We start from the raw sequence: 14,514 nt of genomic DNA on the forward strand, positions 1-14,514 counted from the left end.
TGGTCAAACTATAAAGTCAGGGTGCTGCTATTGTGCATGTTGTGCACTGGAAACACTCTGCTACACCAGTCGTCTCAAAAGTGTCCTTGAGTGGGTTCCAAATGGCCCTGTACGGGTGTATAACTCGTGAGCGTGTAGTAATGGTCCATTTGGTTCCATTTGTACACTCTCAGAGTTATGGTGGTCCTTAAAATTAAAAAAAGTTTGAGAACCACTGTACACTAAATGGAAGTGGAACACAGCCTTAATTAGTATCATCGGCAACACCTGGACAACAGGAAGTATAGGGAAGGGGCCCGGAAGTAGGAAGCGTTATTCTGTGTGCATATAGCCCGCATTGACCATTGTCAAAACACTCACTTGATCTCCTTGTTGATGGCCTCTAGCTGTTCCTGCAGCATGATGGCCAGGGTCTGGACGTCCGTCTGTCCACTGGGGGACAGCAGCTCGGAGCCGAACAGCGTCTCTCTGTCCTCCTCGTCGTCAGAGCAGGTCACCTCCACGGCTGTGCTGAACCCGCTCCCCAGCAATGCTGCAGGGGTCTCCCAGTCAGTATACTAACACAGAGAGGAGAAGAGTTAAAACCACTCCCCAGCAAGACTGGAGATGACGTCGCTTTTTTTGTTTGGCTAAAGGGGTTGTCTGTCATCGCTGTACTCCCGCAGGCCGCAGCCAACCGTGCATTAGCAGGGTCCTAGTCTCTCGAGACAGACTGTTGACTCCGTCAGTTTCAAAGGGAAAGAGGGCGCTGTTTTTCCTTTATCTGCATATGGGTTCTCAGATTGGACAGGATCCAGACACACATTCGCACACATTCATGGAAATGCAATTTCAAGAGGGAGTGGTTAAACCAGGCTACAGAAATCCCAGGAGCGGATCATAAAATTCATACAATCATATAATTGCGAGATCTAAAGGTCAGAGATCCTTCGACGAATGACTGAAAAACTGAAAAACTGCCAGAACTGCAAAAAGTGGCGGAAGAAGAAAGAAACGGTAGAAAAATAACAGGGGCCTTTTTCCCCCTTTGGGCGTGGCCCCTAATTAAGCCCTGTGTACTTCGCTATATGATGACCATCAACATCATCATTTATTTAACTCACGGCCATGTTCACATGCTATTCATAGATAGTATACAATAAAAAGTATACAATACAATGCAGGAATAGCCGATCTACGCGTTTTTTTTTGTTTTTGTTTTTTGCGCCTATAATGTCATCCCAGGTTTAGAGTGGTTAAGAAATAATACACGAGAGGGATCGGTACTGTATACCACAGTTGTGGTATACAGTACAAACATCTCACGAAGCCCTGCCGATCACCGAGGAGTCCGATAGACCTATCAGAGAATCCTAGAAAACCAATGCATCTGCCTCAGACCTCAGGATTCAAAGGGAGGCCTCCTCCTCAGGCACATTTTGTTTTTCGATTCTCCGAAGAATCCGTATAAGTCCCTCTCAATTGCCCTTTGGCACATTCCACCAAGATGTGATCTGAAGCTCCCAAATTAATCTGGGACAATTTGGTCTGTCGCTCCGCGAGTTATGCCCGTTATGAGTTATGAGATTCTGTAGTACACACACATTTTTTGTGGACTGATATTTGGTGATGATGATGATGATGAATGATGATGATTATGATGATACATGTTATATAGCACATCAAGTTATATCATCATCATCATACAATAAGCCACCAAATATCTTCTTTCAAATGGTGGTTGTCTCCAAATGGTGGTTGTCTCACCTTGGTGGAGTCCTCGCGGCCTGAGCTCCAGCGCGCGCGGTGACTCCGTCTGACCACGCCTCCCGAGGAGCTGTTGCCATAGTGGTCCAGGTGAGTGGTGGAGCCCGCCGGGAGGGACCCGCCGTGGGAGTACCTCAGCTCCAGAGCACTGCCCGGCAGAGAGCGGCTGGTCGGAGGGAGAGACAGAAGGACAGAGGGAGCAAGGGAAGAAAGGGAGAGAGAGAGAGAGAGAGAGAGAGAGAGAGAGAGAGACTGTGTGTGATTCTGCATGTGTGATTGTGCAATGAGCTCTGTTGACGTCTGTCAACATATTGAATTATCAGCTTCTGTTTTATCTCTGTGGGTTGGTGGTGACAGCATTGTAGTAACTATGCCTCCGGCATTGGGTGATTTATAAGGAAATTATACTAAGGCAGGAAATTCGAACGACCGAATAAATAAAGAAGTCTTTTTATTTTTGTACCTATACTATGGTGTGCGGGCTCCATCCATCTGTAAAACGGAAGTCTCTTTAGCCTGTCGATGTGCGTATTCTACGTCCTCTCTCTAGGAATTTCTATGTACAGTTTTTATTTATTTATTTTTTTCTTACTCTTCTCTTCTCTCTCTGTGGTGTTGGTGATGTTGACATACCTGGAATAGGATCCACCAGGCCTGGCTCTCAGCTGGTCTAACTCCAACTGAATCCTTTCTAGCTCTGCTATCAGCTGGTCCTAAAACAGTGGAAGGTAAAATGGAACTGTCAGGACAAAAAGAAAATAACGTATGCCTGTTGTTTCACGTTGACTCACAAGACTGGTGGAAATACTTTGGAAAAACCTTATTTGAATGTGGCCAGTTCCTGGCATTTGATTTTATGACGCAATCACCATATATGGTCTATTTTATGCCTCACATTATCCATTTCAAATGCTCCGGGAATAAATTACACAGTATGAAATATTTTATGAGCAGTCGATATTCAGGAAACGCTATGAAGCCATCAGGCGCTCCGAACTGAACGTCCTCTCCAGATCCTTAACCTAACTGTAGGCCAACACAGAGTTCATTGGATGAATTTCCACTTCCAATTTTATAATAATTTACCATTTAAACACAAGCTTGTAATGTACCGGTATAACAGAATCTTATATATTTGTATATATAGGATTAAATCAGTAGAGTCTAGCTGTTTTTGATTACATAGTAAAATTGATTTTAATGCTGAGAGTTAAACTAAAGCTCTGTGAAGTACGGAGTGGCCATTGAGAGAGAGAAAAATAATTACCGTTACTAAAATTAAAAATTAAATCGTTACTAACTTGAGCGCTTGAACTTGAGTTACTCTTAAACTTGAGCGCTCAAGTTAGTGTTTCATTTTTTTCCTCACCCAATGGCCACTCCGGGGCTCCGTAGTAAAGCTATAGTGTATTACTACATTCTGTATGGCTCCGTAGTGAAGCTATAGTGTACTACTACATTCTGTATGGCTCCATAGTGAAGCTATAGTGTATTACTACATTCTGTATGGCTCCATAGTGAAGCTATAGTGTACTACTACATTCTGTATGGCTCCGTAGTGAAGCTATAGTGTATTACTACATTCTGTATGGCTCCGTAGTGAAGCTATAGTGTATTAATACATTCTGTATGGCTCCGTAGTGAAGCTATAGTGTATTACTACATTCTGTATGGCTCCGTAGTGAAGCTATAGTGTACTACTACATTCTGTATGGCTCCGTAGTGAAGCTATAGTGTACTACTACATTCTGTATGGCTCCGTAGTGAAGCTATAGTGTACTACTACATTCTGTATGGCTCCGTAGTGAAGCTATAGTGTACTACTACATTCTGTATGGCTCCGTAGTGAAGCTATAGTGTACTACTACATTCTGTATGGCTCCGTAGTGAAGCTATAGTGTACTACTACATTCTGTATGGCTCCGTAGTGAAGCTATAGTGTACTACTACATTCTGTATGGCTCTGTAGTGAAGCTATAGTGTACTACTACATTCTGTTTGGCTCCGTAGTGAAGCTATAGTGTACTACTACATTCTGTATGGCTCCGTAGTGAAGCTATAGTGTACTACTACATTCTGTATGGCTCCGTAGTGAAGCTATAGTGTACTACTACATTCTGTATGGCTCCGTAGTGAAGCTATAGTGTATTACTACATTCTGTATGGCTCCGTAGTGAAGCTATAGTGTACTACTACACTCTGTAATGCTCCGTAGTGAAGCTATAGTGTACTACTACATTCTGTATGCTTATTTAGCCACCTTATTCGCCAAGAGATCATCCTGAAGCTTCTTCATGTTGGACAGCTCCTCAGACAGGGCGTTCTGGAAAGGAACCAAATGGGAAACGTCACTGCCGCGTAAATAAACCAGTGTAAATAAACCGCAGGATGGAATAGTGGTTACACAACTAGTCCTGGTTGTTTTAAGTGGATGCGATTCAACAAGACAGTCCTCGCTACTCAATGGCCTCCGAGAGCTGACAATGAATGCGGTCTGAGTGGGTCTAAAGGGGTCAAACCTTCTCCTCCAGGGCAGCCATTCTCTCCTTCAGATGGAGCTGCAGTCTCTCGTTGGACTCGGACAGGAGTTTGTCCACCGTGTCAGAGAGGCGCTTGTTGTGTTCGTCGTTCATCCTCTCCCTCTGCCTCGCCTGAGGGAGAAGACAGAGAGAAGAAGCAGAGAGGAACGAATAGAGCGAAAGAGAGAATGAGACAGACAGACAGACAGACAGACAGACAGACAGACAGACAGACAGACAGACAGACAGACAGACAGACAGACAGACAGACAGACAGACAGACAGACAGACAGACAGACAGAGTAAGAGAGAGCGAGAGGGGTGGGGGGGGGGGGGGTTGAAGGGAAGGAAGCAAGAAGGGGTGGGTGGAGAGTTACTAATAACAAGTATTCTGCTTGACTGAAAGTGTGAGAGGGAAACATTTCTATATGAATGTGTACTGTCAAATAGAGGGTTTAGAAAATTATGGTGCCATTGTGGAAAGCAGAAACTGACTGACAATGGAGTGGAATGTAAGAGTGGGAGGAGGACGGCAACTGAGAGAGAGAGAGAGAGAGAGAGAGACAGGGAGAGAAACAAGCATGACTCACTCTCTGTAGCTCTTGATTTTTCTCCTCCAGTTGTGCCTCCATCTGTCGCAGTCGCTCCTCAAAGTTGCCATGGCGCTCTTCTGCCTGAATAATTGGGAGAGGAAGGGAAAACCGGGGTTACAACATGTGTCATCATGGCACAAACAAACGCAGATACAAATTAACACGCAGGAAGTAATAACTTGTCAACTCTGAACTCTTAAACTTTGTTGACAGATGAGCAATTAACTCTTTTCGGAAGAATTTTGCGGCTTACAGCGCATGACTTGGTGAGTACCCAAGGATGAAACAGATTCTGTGATCTGAAATGCCGATCAGATTAGACTGTTTGCCTGTGGGTTTCTGGCACAGCAGGATAAAGATTTATGGCATCTACAGTAGCTGGCACAATATCTGTTTCATCTAAGCATGACCCACCCGCCCGCACGCACACAGCAAGTGCTCGTAAGTACAAGAACATGCTGGGTTCGAAATGCGCGGGCCACGGGGAGCTCGGCTCCCCTGAAAGAGACATGAGCTTCCTAGAAAGCCTCATTTGAGAAGGACCTATAAATATCGTCTAATTTTGATGCCACTGGGTACATGTATACGTTCCTGACTATATTTAGGTTCTTGAAATAGAAATAGGCATGGTTATTCATGCAGTATAGCCATTTCTGATTATTTTTTCTGTCATTTTTTCCTGTTGTCACCAAGCATACTCAACTCTAACCTGACGCTGCCAGATCCAAAAAGCTTGCTACACAAATTTGTTTCACAGCTTATTTGGATCTGGGATCGCGGAAGCAAATTCGATGACGGGGCTGTTCCTTTTTTTCAAGATACATGGTAGATGATTGGATGGGAGCGTCTGTCTATCACCGTGTGGGCGTGCAAACACAACCAATCATATCGACGTGTCTATATACCGTCACATCCGCATCCCGCCTTTAGCTCACGCTGATTGGTTCGGTACGAAGCAGATCTGACTCAGGGCTCAACTCCGTCAGAGATCCCAGATGAGTGTTGTGTTGGGGAATATGTTTCCGCAATACCGCCCTCATCTGGCAGCGTCAGGTTAACTCAACTCATGTTAAACTAACAAATAAAATGTTTTCAGTCAATTCTGTTAAAAGTCTGTGCAGGGTTCCCTATACATCAAACCCTGGATAGCCATACATGGAGAAGACTGGATCATCACCTACAGGTATCTGCATATATGGAGCCGGCCAGAAACTCTACATCTGACCTCAAACCCCAAATCCTTAGATCTCCATATATGGAGCTGACATTCCATTATGTTGATCCTTCCCCACCCGTCCTTCCTCTTCGATGTCTCCCTTTTGACTGATCCACTGTTTGACTGTCCATTCAAACTCTAGACGGGCCTGCCCCTAAGTTATTTGTGCAGCTGAGCCCAGCCGGCGAAAACTAGAGTTCTCAACAAGCCATGGGCCCTCATCAAACCCTGTACACTCAAGACACTTCCCCCACTGCCACCCTTAGATCTCCATATCTGGATCTGACCTGTTCTGACATGCCATATGTTGATCTGACCTCATCAAACCCTGTACACTCAAGACACACTCCAGTACAGAATTCATTCCATACTGTATGTTGATCTGACCCCCCCCCATGCCAAAGCGCCAGCTCTCGCCCAGCAGACTTCCGTCACCCAGGCGTGCACCTCCCCTTTAGGGCGAGGTCGCTTCTCGCCCACAGTGAGTCTTACTGGTTGTCAAATGTCAATGTCAAGGTGTTTATGTCTGCTAAATGTAAAACTCCAAAATGTAAATCTTTCAGGAAATTAAATAATGCAATAATGCCTCATCAAAGTTGGTGTTGTGACTATATATTGTCAATTACTTGCACGAGAGGGGGAGAGGTGGTGGAGTTAGTTGCTTTAGCAGACAGTTTGAGGGTCCAGTGAGTTAAGAGTTCAATATTTTCGAAACAACACACAGACGTAAAGGGTGTTAGTTCAATAGCACTTATTTATGCAAAAAAAATAAAAAGACAAAAAAAACCCTCAAAAATGGAGTTAGGAGGTTTCCTCCCGCCAACAACGATATATTATGCAGGCAGGTATACAGAAACACACCTTGTTGAGTGCTGCCACCCTCTGAGCGAGTTGGGCCTCTATCTCCGGCAGGGTCTCGGCCCTCTGCAGAGTCTGCTGCAGCTTCTGCTTGGCATCGTCCAGACGCTCCTGTAGCTGCCTGTTCTTCTCCTCGCTCTGTGGTGGACACGACACGACACGACGACAGGACAGGAAGGTGAGGACGGAGAAGAGGAGAGAACGCAAATGTAGCCCCAAAAGTCTAATATCTCCCCCGCTGGCTCCATAGGGATATATCCCTTTGGTGTACTGGGTAAGATATTGGACTTTGATGTGGGAGAACCCGAGTTCGAATCCCGGGGCGTTTACACAAAGTGTGAAAAACCTATCCACACTTTTCCTGGGCTGTGTGTGCTCCAGTTCCTGTCGATTTGATCCAATGAAAGCCAATGAAACTGGTCAGATGACCAATGATATCCAATGAAATCAACAGGAACTGGAGCACACACACAGCCCAGGAAAAGTGTGGATAGCCAGAATGAAAAGCACATTCCCCTGACCTGTCTGTGGAGGGACTCTTTGCTGGCCAGTTCATTCTCTAGCTTGTCCTTTGTGTCGTGGAGAGACGTCGCCTCCCTCTGGGCGCTCAGGTACCTGCAGGCCAGGCAGCACACAAGACAGTTGTGAATCCAATACAAAACAACAGTGGTGGAAAAATGACTCACATTATCAATACTGCAATATAGAAATACTCTTGTTACAAGTTAAAGTCCGGAATTCAAAATGTACTCATCGAGTCCCAACAGTAGAAAGTACTCGTTTATGCAGATTGTCCCCTTTCACAAGTTTTCAAATGTATTAAAAGTATTTTGGAAAAACAGCAGATCTACAAGCTCACAATGTGAGTAGATCAGCTATTTTCAGATGTACACAGGGCTGAAGTGGTTAATGTATGTTCTGTAATAAAAATCCAAATCTACAAAGTAACTAAAGTTTTCACATAAATGTAGCAGAGTAAAAGTATAACATTTGGATCCGAGATGTAGTTGAGTGGAAGTAATAAAAGTATTGGAAATACTCAAGTAAAGCACTAATACCTCAACATTGTACTTAAGTAAAGTTACTTGGTTACTTTACACCACTGGAATAGAAATACATGTAAAAAAATGAGGGGAAAGTGGAAATTCCAAAGAGTTCCTACTAGACATGGTAGAAGATAAGATGGTGACCTGCGCTCTAATGTGGTGATACGCTCCTCCATGTCTTCTCTCTGACACAAAGCCTGGTAGAGACATAAAGGGGAAAGGGCACGCACACGCACACGCACACACACACACACACACACACACACACACACACACACACACACACACACACACACACACACACACACACACACACACACACACACACACAAATGTTTTATACATACGGTAATAGGACAGAGGGAAGGGAACGATGGATGGGAAGTGGTTTGGAAGCAGGTGTTTCACAGTGTTTGAACAGCTATTAACTGAAGAATGATAATGACTGCTTGAGAGTTGTTGTTTGCCGTGTAGCTTCCAGTTGTTCCCACTCGTGCTGCCGTTCCACAGGAATGGAGTCGGGAGGACGGACAGCCGGGTACGGGTACGTTCATTCCAAGTTAGGGAACTTTTGAATTAATTTGAAAATTAATATTTAACCCATTTTGACCTGAGATCAGATTCTAAAAATGTCTTCCACATCCTGACAGTTTTCTGAAAAAGCTATGTTTCTATGTCAGTCGTTCTTCGATTTTTCAAAAATAGCAGACCTACAAGCTCGTAGCGCGCCACTCGGTGGCGCGCTATGAGCTTGTAGATCTGCTGTTTTTCAATAGCTATAGCAAACATAATGCTAACACCAAAAGGGGTTCCCTAGACGAGACCAAAACAGTAGAGATAATTTGTTACATTCATACTTTTTGGGGGGGGACGGCATATAATGTTTGTCAGAAGGGTCATGCAACAAAGGAAAAGCCAATTGGTTGTGGTGGGTAAACCGGCTAAGCTGCATCGCGTCCAAAAACCACACTGCAGACATTTCAATCGCCTATACTGTACCAGTAATGTGAGCGATTATACTAGCAGTGCCACCTCCATGCAAAATGTCTGCCACTTTAGCAATGGCACTGTCACCATGACTACAGGGCAAGAAGACACTCTTTCGTGTAGCAATTATTCTTGCCAAGTAGACAAATGGCATTGTTGCCATAGCAAACAGTTACATATTTCTGTGTAGAATAGAGTATTTGTACCAGTGTGACTGAGACTGGCAGATTTATCTTCCGTCAGCAGAAGAGAAGCTCACCTCTTTCACGTCCCTCTGAAGTTTCAGGTTGGCTTCTTCTGATCTGGTCAGTTCCCTCCTGGCTGATGTCAGTTGCTCCTCTATCTCCCCAACCTGGAGTAAAGGTTGGACACAAGTTTGTTGTTTTCCTTTTTTAGTTTGTCTTTCTGGCAAAGAAAGTGGTTCTCAACCTGTGGGTGAGAACTGGGACCAGGCTAGGGGGTCCCCAGTATCCAGAGGACCGTAAAGTGACAATGCAAGGACATGAAATGGAAAAAAGCATACTGACTAATCAACAAACTGAAACGACACAATAAAAACTGGTCAAACATTGGCCAAATTGTCAAATAATATAAGAAAGAGGCAAACATTTTGGTAATAGCCTATCTACAAGTGGCAATGGCATTGTGAGCTTTTAGATCTGGGGGGGGGGGGGGGGGGGGGGGGGCGCATGTTGCCCATGTATGCCCTGCCTATGGTACGGTACCCATACCCCATGTTGAGAACCACTGCCCCTAGACTGGTGTAATCGTCAGCACCTGTCTGCACATTAGGGCCAGTCTCTCTTTCAGCTGGCCTAATTCAGATCGTTGTCGTTCTATCTCTCCCTCTCTCTGTCTGTCGACCTCTCCATCATCCAGTATGGAGGACGGTCCATTTGGAAGCCGCTGTGTGCACAATAAAATAAAATAAAACTGGGTGTTAGATTAACATGTCACAATGTTATGCACAGTGGTCCAGACTAGTGTACAGTATGCACTGTAGGAGCTGTGTGGAATGCACATAGTGGACGAAGGCATGCAGCTTAAAGACAACTGACATCTGTTGGTGTGAATGAGAGTCATTTATGAAATATACCGCATGGCGAGTTCAACCTTACATTACACACGCTTAATAACTATGCAGCTGGATATCCTTGGCTTTGTATACAGAACACAGTCTGTCTGAGCTACAATACACTTCAGAGGTGGAAGCACGGGCAACTACAAATTATTGTAGTATTCATTGTTTGGACCATGCAGGGAAAGTTCCATTCCACCAGCAAAACCCACCTTCACTTACACAATGCTGGTGGACAAAAAAAAAACAGTTTCGTTTTGGTTCAAGCTTGGAGAATTTAGCATTCCATTCATAATTTACATTAATATTACCAGTACCAAAAATGGCAAGTAAACTATATTGCATTACCTCTTTGCCATTTTCTAGTCCTTGCTGTCTTCTTTTGATTTGGTCCCTTAAAGACAGCACCTAAACCAGTAACGGATAGAGAATCAGTCAGTCATGAGCAGCGCTTTCATCAGCTCGTGCGTACACTACAGTGGCGACACCAGGACATCCTCTCACCTCCTGAGAAGAGGTCTGCAGCTCCTCCTCCAGCGTGGACACCCGCTCCAGAGCGACGCGTAACCTCTCGCGCACCTTCTCGTCCAGCGCCTTGTGATGCTCAAACAGGGACTTGAGCGCCTTGAGGACCTCCACCTCGCTGGAGACCCCCGCGGGAGACTGCGCCTGCCTCTTCACCACCGTCATCCTCAGGCTGCGCTCGTGGCGAGACACCAGGCACTCCAGGTGCTCCAGCAGAAGCTGCAGGACGGTGCATAGTAGACACTTAACGTATGGCTCGTATATATATAAGCTTCTGTTGGCCTGGTACAAAGGTAACCTCGCGTCACCAGGCTTTCCACCTCGGAGGAAAGCCTGGACTGAGCTTCTAAATAGCTGTGTGATCTGGTCTAGACCGGATGGTATATAAAAATAAAATAAAAACTCTTATATCCGTTTGTGGTTTCCGTGTTTTGTCCCCCCCCCCTGTTTGTTTTTAGTCTCGCCAGTCGCTACGAGTTGGAATAAAATATGGATATGCCAAAGTAGCCAAACGAACTATTCCAAGACGTACTTGAAGAAACATGTCCGATTCATACGCCGCATATACGCTTTTACTGGGTAGGCCCTAAAATTACGATGCCCTTGATCACGGGGAATTTTGGGTACTTCTGATTCCGGTTTGAGGTTTCCATGAGGTGACTACAACATGACGCAAGTCACCAACCTCTCCCGACCGGATCATAAACCCCAAAAAGAATGCTTCCCAATGTATTTCTGAGAGGTGGTCTGTGACTCTTTAACTATGGCAGACACCCGGCCCGCTCCAGAGGCCCGCTCCAGTGTTAAATGAACACCACAGATTTTTACAGTGTATTACATATCGTTGTTGTCACGCAGAAACCTTGTATCTCCAACATCTCACAAGGCGTCACATTAAATAATAATAAAAAAGGTTTGTCGATATGTCTATTTTGAAATATTTTGAGCAAAAAAATACAGCCAGAAAAATAATGGTCTATTAAATGTAAGTATCCCATCAGAAAACAATCACAGCAAGTGCAGTTATTGTTATTTTATTGTAAGCCCATAGGGCCACTCAAACCACAAGGCCACGGATATTGTTATTGCAAGCATGTAATATTTCTATATGGACCAAGAGGTGTACTGACCCGTGTGTTATTTCTCTCCGCTTTCAGCTCGGCTATTTCCTCCTCTCTCTCCAACAGCTGTTCCCGACAGACATTCAGCTCTTTGGTCAGCACTGCAAACTCCTGTAAGGACACAAGGGGGTGCTGTTGTTCATTCAACGCTCCTGCATGACGTCATGATAATGGAAATGAGCAGCATACCCCAATTAACAAAGTGCCAGCAGCATGGGAATGAATCATTTCAACAAACAAGCAAGAGTTGTGAGTTGTTGTGAGTAGTGAGCAACTAATAGTTGAGTGCAAGAAATTCAGAATAAATGTCCAAATAAAACTCTAACTCATACATATAAATAGAATCATAGGAGCAGTAAGGAAGTTGCAAAGACCATGCATGCAATGGTCATGTAAATTGTGCACACACAATCACAAAAAACAAACAAACAAACAGTTTGGCTAGCAACTGGCATAACTGGAGAATCCTCACACAGTGGCTTCAGTGAGTCTTAACACTCTTATGTGTATTGCATGAATCCTGTCAGAAGGTGGTTTAATTGTGTAACTCGGAAGGGACGCTCTACAACGTAGACAAACAGAGAGATGGTTGTCTGGAGCATGTTATTACAGTGGTTCCAAAACTGGGGGCCCGGGACCCCCAGGGGCGTCCCTAATACAATGCCATATGTGTACACAACACTCCCAGTTCAATTATCAGTAGACCCTGTAAACAGATTTCTGAAAAGAACTGTTCTATGTAATCTGAAACGTGATGACTGCATTCATCATTATTGTCAATATTATGTTTGTGTCACCAGTCAATCAAAGATTGCGATTTGAAATGTGTTTTTTCAGTGGCCACAGTCGATTTGCACGTCCTTAGCGAGAGGAAGCAAGCTACTGTAATGTCACAGTAATGACATGTGGGATGAGATGTACAGTACACATCTATATCTGAAATCTCTGAACGCATACACACATGCCATAGTTAAAATTTCAAATCCAGTGTGCTCGTTCAGCAACTGTGTCTTCGTCATTTCGATACGCCACCGTCTATTATTTTTGATGCATGCAATGGAAAACATCAGCTATACAAAAACGGTGTCAAAGGGGCTAAAGACTGAATTAATTGTTACAGCAGTGACACAAAGATGTTTGTATGTTTTCATGTTGATGAAAGTATATCTTGATGTTAATTAAACATCGAATTGTGCCAGGGTACTTACATGCGACTGACTAGTACTGAATCAGAGACAGACTCACAATACTGGGTTACAGGTGTAAAGAAGAGAGTGAACTTTGTACAACAGTTACATCCCATGGGCTGGATGGACAGCGGTGATGTAATTAGCTACTTTGTAGTCTAGAGATACCATAAAGATTGACAGGCGCTCGGCTCAATTGGCTATAGTGCCGGTCCATAGCCACACAGGACACGTATCCCATAGCCTGGAGGGATGATTGCATGCTCTGCAATTATTCATTCTCAAAAATGACATAATTGATGTTGGTCATCTGAAAGATATTAGAGAATTGATGTCCTTTGGCCTGCTGTCAGCTTGCACAAGAAATATGGTATAACGCCGCTGATCAGCCTAATAGTATGCTAGCACACGCACGCAAGCGGCACGCACGCACGCGCGCACACGCACACACACACACACACACACACACACACACACACACACACACACACACACACACACACACACGCACACACAGAGGATTGAAAACATGATCTCCTGGTGGAGTTAATGTCCCCGACTGTGTGCGTTTGCCTGTCATTAAAATGAAACCCTGGAGGTAAAACAGGCATGAACAAAGGAATTAGGCCAATCTCGTGTAATCTGCTATTATTCCTATTGATGGCAGTCCAGCTGAGTTGTGATTGTCTGCAATTTACTCCAATTACGTATATAGTTGTGAGGTATTAAGTTGCTACATGATAGCTGCGTGAGTATAATTAATCTCTGCTCCAAACGACATTGTATCTATGGGAACACATCAACAAAGAGTTTGACTGATAATAGTCCGACGTTACGCAATTAACCTGTGAAAGTGAATATCTGCTGAAGTCTGTGTTTTTGTACCTGTAGTCATAACATTCCAACCGACTTCGGCTCACTAATGTGAAGTCACTGTGGCGTGTAAAGCTGACACATGACCACGCACGCGCCCGTTTTACCACGGCGCCACGCTCCGCTTGCCATTCAGTCTCCGTGGCCTCTGCTCATGCGTGGTCATGCCATGGAGCCCATATGCTGCTGCTGCCACGCTAATGTGAAAGCGCGCCGTACACTAGACTCGTGTTTGTTTTCACATATACGCACGCCACAGAGCCATTGAGGAGCAGCGATGCATGGGGCTCTCTCTCTGCCTTTGTCATATAGCTCTCGGATGACAGTGATGAATTTTCCAAAACAATCAACAAAACACCTTTATCGTTCCACATTCTGATCAACCACATTATGCTTTATGTACACAAACTATAAGATACTACAGTGAACCCACACAGGCTACCAGCAGCTTGGATGCAACCGGGGGAGGGTCAAGACTAGAGTAAGAGTGAAAAGGAGGATATGCTTAATGGGAGTAGAGAAGAGGACTGAGGAATGAAAGAGAGAAAACTGTCATGTACAGATGTGGCGTGTGCTGTGTCCAAACAATTTCATAGCTCTAGGGATTGATTTGTGTAAATAATGGCTTGAGACAACCTCTGTGAACAACCAATACCCACACCATGCTGGACTTCTTCTCACACTCTGACTCTAGATATCTCTCACTTCTCTCCCGGTTGCCATTATCGGTGCCATCAGATCCAACAGCAAACCCACAGGCCATCA

At 44.6% G+C, this 14,514-nt stretch overlaps 2 protein-coding genes across 2 annotated transcripts in view; one reads left to right on the plus strand and one right to left on the minus strand.

Annotated features, from left to right (window-relative positions):
* The window catches only part of ntf4 (neurotrophin 4), a 270,598-nt gene that overhangs the window by 32,461 nt on the left and 223,623 nt on the right, over positions 1-14,514 (plus strand). The gene's annotated exons all lie outside the window — the stretch shown is intronic.
* The window catches only part of ppfia3 (PTPRF interacting protein alpha 3), a gene marked incomplete at its 5' end in the record, with an annotated part of 38,923 nt that overhangs the window by 20,997 nt on the left and 3,412 nt on the right, over positions 1-14,514 (minus strand). The window contains 14 exons of the mRNA XM_080775323.1: positions 361-557; positions 1,747-1,912; positions 2,380-2,459; positions 4,007-4,069; positions 4,266-4,397; positions 4,856-4,939; positions 6,936-7,070; positions 7,454-7,547; positions 8,123-8,175; positions 9,225-9,317; positions 9,743-9,871; positions 10,392-10,451; positions 10,548-10,787; positions 11,699-11,800. Coding sequence (XP_080631449.1) covers positions 361-557; positions 1,747-1,912; positions 2,380-2,459; positions 4,007-4,069; positions 4,266-4,397; positions 4,856-4,939; positions 6,936-7,070; positions 7,454-7,547; positions 8,123-8,175; positions 9,225-9,317; positions 9,743-9,871; positions 10,392-10,451; positions 10,548-10,787; positions 11,699-11,800 — 1,628 coding nt within the window. The remainder of the gene's footprint in view (positions 1-360; positions 558-1,746; positions 1,913-2,379; positions 2,460-4,006; positions 4,070-4,265; positions 4,398-4,855; positions 4,940-6,935; positions 7,071-7,453; positions 7,548-8,122; positions 8,176-9,224; positions 9,318-9,742; positions 9,872-10,391; positions 10,452-10,547; positions 10,788-11,698; positions 11,801-14,514) is intronic.

This window comes from Protomyctophum bolini, assembly GCF_963924005.1.
Source record: "Protomyctophum bolini genome assembly, chromosome: 11".
Taxonomy (NCBI): domain Eukaryota; kingdom Metazoa; phylum Chordata; class Actinopteri; order Myctophiformes; family Myctophidae; genus Protomyctophum; species Protomyctophum bolini.